This window comes from Pseudonaja textilis, chromosome 2 (assembly GCF_049901715.1).
Source record: "Pseudonaja textilis isolate UNSWEBS1 chromosome 2, rPseTex1.2, whole genome shotgun sequence".
Classification (NCBI taxonomy): Eukaryota; Metazoa; Chordata; class Lepidosauria; order Squamata; family Elapidae; genus Pseudonaja; species Pseudonaja textilis.
The window spans coordinates 33,001,575-33,007,574 of NC_141991.1; the positions used below are offsets into that span (position 1 = coordinate 33,001,575).

General features: G+C 38.1%; 1 protein-coding gene across 40 annotated transcripts in view; it reads right to left on the minus strand.

The window, feature by feature from the left end:
- The window catches only part of FOXP1 (forkhead box P1), a 639,457-nt gene that overhangs the window by 37,584 nt on the left and 595,873 nt on the right, over positions 1–6,000 (minus strand). For all 40 annotated transcript variants that reach the window (XM_087923662.1, XM_026722283.2, XM_087923674.1 and 37 more), the window contains one exon: positions 5,413–5,500. In XM_087923662.1, the coding sequence (XP_087779788.1) occupies positions 5,413–5,500 (88 nt within the window). The remainder of the gene's footprint in view (positions 1–5,412; positions 5,501–6,000) is intronic.

A 6,000-nucleotide genomic window follows, 5' to 3' on the forward strand; every position in this document is an offset into this window, starting at 1 on the left:
AAAGTCTAGTTGCCTTTTGGAAAAGCACCTTTAGATTTCTGAAGAATTCTAAATTTTCCAAAGTCTCTGTGCAAAGATGGGAGTAATCAGTAATACTCAGTCAACAATATCACCAAGTTTCTAATTCTTGCCATATTGAATAATTCAGGAAATTAATCAGAAGGTCAAAAATCCATCATGAAATGCTAATGTCTGTTTCTCTCTCTCCCTCTGTGTGTGTGTGTTTGTGTGTGTGTGTGTGTGTGTGTGTGTGTGTGTATATATATATATATATATATATATAGATCTTTGGTTGTTCGGGTTTTCTCCCGCGTAAGATTCGAAGTATATAGGCAACGTTTCGATGAAGTCTCATTCATCATCTTCAGGCTTTTGTCTCCGGCTCTGTGCTTCTCAGAGTAATGGAGATTGCAGCTGCTTCCTCCTTTTAACTGCCAGTGGGGTGGGACTTGATTGGGTGGGGGCTTGGGCTGTGTTCTGATTGGGTGGGGGTGTGTTCTCATTGGTAGGGGGTTTGGCTGTGTTATGATTGGTTGGGGGGTTAGCCGTGTTCTGATTGGTTGGAGGCGTGTGGGGGCTTGGTTGTGCTCAGGTTAGTCTTAGTTGCTGGGGGATTTGAGCTGGAGAGTTGTGATCTTGCTGTTTGGCTTCTAGTTCGTGGTCCTGCTGCATCTTCATAGTGGGTGTCGGTTTGCTTCATGTATGGCTCAGAGGGGTTTGAAGTGGGTAGTGATGCAGCTGCAGTGCAGTTTCTGGTCCATGGTCGTTTCTCATTTTCTGAATGGGTGGGAGTCTGTTTTCTACATGGAAGTGTGGTGGTGGCATCTTGTGTGGCTCTCATGGGTGTGGGTCCGGTGTCCTTTTTCATGTTAGGTACTCGTCTGTTCATGAGGGCGGGTTTCCAAATGGCTGGAAGGCGGGAGGTGTCATCTCGTTTGTTCATGCTGTGTGGGCGTTTTTCTATCTCTATGGCTTCTCTGATTATTCTGCTGTTGAAGTGTTCGGTTTTGGCGATAGTTCTGGTATTTTTAAAATCAATTTCATGTCCTGTGGCTTTGTGTGTGGTGTTGAGTCATGAAGTAATTTTTATGTTTTTGTAAAGGGTTTAGGTATATGAACTACCACTTTAAAACCTGTAAGATTGTAAAAATGTAAAGCACTTTGAAATTGATTTTAAAAATACCAGAACTATCGCCAAAACCGAACACTTCAACAGCAGAATAATCAGAGAAGCCATAGAGATAGAAAAACGCCCACACAGCATGAACAAACGAGATGACACCTCCCGCCTTCCAGCCATTTGGAAACCCGCCCTCATGAACAGACGAGTACCTAACATGAAAAAGGACACCGGACCCACACCCATGAGAGCCACACAAGATGCCACCACCACACTTCCATGTAGAAAACAGACTCCCACCCATTCAGAAAATGAGAAACGACCATGGACCAGAAACTGCACTGCAGCTGCATCACTACCCACTTCAAACCCCTCTGAGCCATACATGAAGCAAACCGACACCCACTATGAAGATGCAGCAGGACCACGAACTAGAAGCCAAACAGCAAGATCACAACTCTCCAGCTCAAATCCCCCAGCAACTAAGACTAACCTGAGCACAACCAAGCCCCCACCTGAACAGAACACGCCTCCAACCAATCAGAACACGGCTAACCCCCAACCAATCATAACACAGCCAAACCCCTACCAATGAGAACACACCCCACCCAATCAGAACACAGCCAAGCCCCCACCCAATCAAGTCCCACCCCACTGGCAGTTAAAAGGAGGAAGCAGCTCGCAATCTCCATTACTCTGAGAAGCACAGAGCCGGAGACAAAAGCCTGAAGATGATGAATGAGACTTCATCGAAACGTTGCCTATATACTTCGAATCTTACGCGGGAGAAAACCCGAACAACCAAAGATCTACATATAAATACCCGCGAGAACCTCAGAAAACACACACACACACACACACACACACATATATATATATATATATGAATGAATGATTATAATGCATTCATTCACAGGTACGTGAGATTTTGCTACAGTTGTCTGAGGTATCACACGAAGGAGAACAGGGCTATTTATTTCTTGGAAGCCTACTGATTTACAGGTAACATTGCAAAGTAACAATTGCTCTACATATCTATCTACTTGTTTGAAGTGGTTGACCCAAACATTTTTCACTATGATACTGCAAACTGCTGACAAAATTACAGGCCTGAAAGATTTCTCCAGTGTGAAAGTTATTCCTTCCTGCCTGACTGAAATGAAGACCTTTTTTTTCTCAGTGAAACTGAGAGAAAAGATAAAGGCAAAATGTGAATTTTTTTTATGCCCAGTTCTTCTGAAAAGAAGCAAAATCCAAGCTGAAATGGATCTAGAATTTTCAAATTCCTACTTGATATGATCAGAAAACTGTTTAAGTTTTATATCTTGTCCAACTATAAATTATTACCCATTATTATAAATCAGTGTTGGACAGCAGATTCATTGTTCTGGAAAAAGAGTTATCAATTCTCTTATAGTGCCATCATCTTCCTTTACTTCTTCTGCTATCTAACTGGAATACAAAACATGCTGGACTTAGTATGAATGAAGATACAAAAGTATCCCGAGCAATTCAGCATATTAATAACAAGAATAACAGAATCGTTTGAGGTGCATTGTGGCTTGCATGGTTAGGATGCTGGCTTGACTAGCAGCAAGGTCACATTCGAGACTCAATTTCTGCCATGGGACGGGGCTGAGCTTCCATCCTTTGTTCCAACTCTTTCTGGGGACATGAAAGGAGCCCCCAACTGGGTACTCCCTGGGCAACGGCAAATGATGTCACTGGCAAATCCTTTCAACCAGGAAAGGATGGTGCTTCCAACACGAGCGCAAAACAAACAAACAAACCCAGAACCATTACAAAGGCTGACTTTCTAGAGGAAAATACTCAAACCATCTTATCCCAAGGGCATATGCACTATCTGTTCTGCTAATAAACTCAACATGCAGGTAGTCCTCAGTTAATGACCATTTGAAATTACAATGGCACTAAATGTGGAGACCTGTAACTGGTTCTCAAAGTTGAGGCTGTTGAAGCATCCACACAATCACACAATCACATCATTTTGGGTGCTTGGCAGTTGGCTATCAATTTTGAAAGTAGCAGTGTTATAAGACTTGAACTTTAGGGGTTAGAAAGCGGAATGAGATAAGTTTTTTAACCAATGAGGAAACACAAAAAAAATCTTCCTCCTTCCAAAAAACCTTCCCTCTCCTGCCCCCCAAAAAGCTTCACATGTAATGGTTGACTGGATGAATATTTACATTTGAACCAAGTCACTATCATGAAAAAGAGTTCTAGCCTGTTCCTCAACACTGTTCTGCATACTGGTGTTGATAATGAATTTTCAGATGTTTCATTCCGGATCCACGGACACCTTTTAGACCAGGGTCTTTTTGACCCTTTGATAGGGTCCTGGACTAGTAATATTAAGTCCCTGAATCCCACTGTTTACTAGCCATGTAGATGTTGGAAGAAATCTTGCAGAAATTTGGCAGGGAGCTAACGCAAATGTCTTTTGCTAAGAAACAGCTGCAAGTCAGCCTACTTTTGGCTCTGGCCTGATTATACCTGGAAAATAAACCTTGACTGTTTTTAATTGTGTTAATGTACATCACATTAGGAAAAAAAGATTTTTACCCCAGCAATGGTGCCAAACTGGTATGTAGGTAGTCTTAGCCTATGGAAATACCCTGTCTATGGAAATGATCAATGTTATTAAGATCTTTAGCAATCTGTAGAATAACAGCCCTGATTCAAAGCTGAATCCAAGTTAAATATCCCCATAGTCAAGGATGTCATCTTTCTTTTTCCTTCAGCTTTTTGGAAAACTAGATTTGCTAACAGGAAAGACAGTTTATGGACTTTACTGCATTTCCTGCCCATGTTTTCTTGAAACCCTACATTGTTGCCTTACAGAGCTGATTGATAAAATTGTCACAGGGCAGAACAAAAAATAGCACAAAACCATCTTTACTGACAGATATTGATTGACAGTTGGAAACTCAAATATAATTCACGAAAGAATAATTCATATATTTTAAAAAATGGACAGGGACAATTTTTTTTTATTTCTTTTAAACCCATCTACCTGGCCTCCAATTCAGTCCTTACACTTCTTGAATGAAATGAATGAAACCTGGATTAGAATGCGTAGAACAGAAAAATATTGTTTTCATTTCTTTTTAACTGTTGGAAGGAGTGAACAGAAATTACAGCTCCTGCACTTGTGCATTTATAGCCTTGAATGAAATTTGCTTTCCCTCAAGCTTGAATTAAATTAGCTTTTCTTGAAAATTTCTAGAAGTCTTCATTGATTGCATTGAAATAGTATTTTGAATATTATTTTATTTGGAATGAAGTGTTGGGGGCAGGAATGGAGAAAATATATCATAGAGATGACATGGCAACAATTTTACATGAAGTAAAATATAGGCTATGGAACCAAAATCTTGAGATAGGAAGAAAAAATGTATTTTTAAGTAACAGTAAATAACAGCAAGTAAAGTTATGATGTAAAATATAAATTATAATTATCAGGAAAAGTAACAACAAAAAGTTGAAGATGATTTTTCTCTAAAACTATTTGAAGCTCTAAATGACTAACTCAGTAAAATTTCAAATGTAATTATCTTCTGCACTTAGCCCTCGGCTTTCCATATATCTCTGCAGTGTCATCTTGCATACAAAATAGGCCACATTTTTTTTGAGGAATGGTAGCTCTCTAACATACAACATTATTTTAATTTCTCGGCTTTGGCTGTCCTTTTGCCTACTTCTTTCACACAAAGAATGTCAGGCCACAAAAAAACTTAGGCATATTCAGACTGGGTGTGAGTGTCTTTTTAAATTCCCCAAATTGATAGGTTGTAATAATACAACAATCGCAGTCTTTTATAGATTCTAATTTTATTCCTTTAATAAACCCATTAGAAGCTGATTACATGTAAATAGATTGGGTACTGACATAAATCAGGGTTTTAAATTATAATAATAAAGTATATATTTAAAATAATGTTCTAGGTCAGTGAGTAAAGTCATTTACAACCTAATCTTGGTCAAGATTTAAAAACTAACATGGGTTGTTTCCCACCCATTCTGTGTACCACGCATTTATCACCAATCCAAACTGTAAATGTAAGACATATTCAACGTATGCTGATAATTACAAAAAATGTAATGCACTCAAGCTTTAATTTCTTTTTAAAGTTACAGCAAATAGGAAGCCAAACTACAATTTCTGCAATAGCATTAATAAATTCTGAAAGCTTTTTTTCAAATTAGAATAGGTCAAAGAGAAAATCACTCCTCTAGTATAAATTAATATAATATAAATAAAATATTTTTACCTGCAACTCTAACTGTTGTACAACTTGCATCTGTACTCTACATTGGGCTGTACTTCTATCATCCAGCGCATGCTCACTATTGAGATGTCTGTAATAACATATAGAAAATTATTAAGTGAAAAATACCAAGATGAGTAAGCAGAACATGTTGCTAGTAAGTCTAAATTTTTTAAAATATCATATTTACCCCAATTTAATTAGTGTATCCTTGTATGAATCACTCTGTCTTCCAGAAATGGACTTTCCCATCAATTAAACTACAGAGGATTGCCCCACCTGTTTATAATTAATATCTTATGATTTAGAAATGAAACGTAAATGTACTTTTTTATTATTAGAAACCAAGCTAAGACACATTTTGTGGCAAAATGATACAGGGTAAATTGCCATATGTAGCTGTTCATCATCATAAATTCAAAACATTTTCACAAATGTTTCACTTGGTCAAAATGAAATATGATTATTAAAAAAGTAACAAAAATAGGAAGTGCCTGAGAACTGTAAACAAATTATGTGCTAATCAGGAAAAGGCAAATTGCTAGAATACCTGTTTTGAATAGCTTTTTCCATGAGAGACAGTTTTCTAAT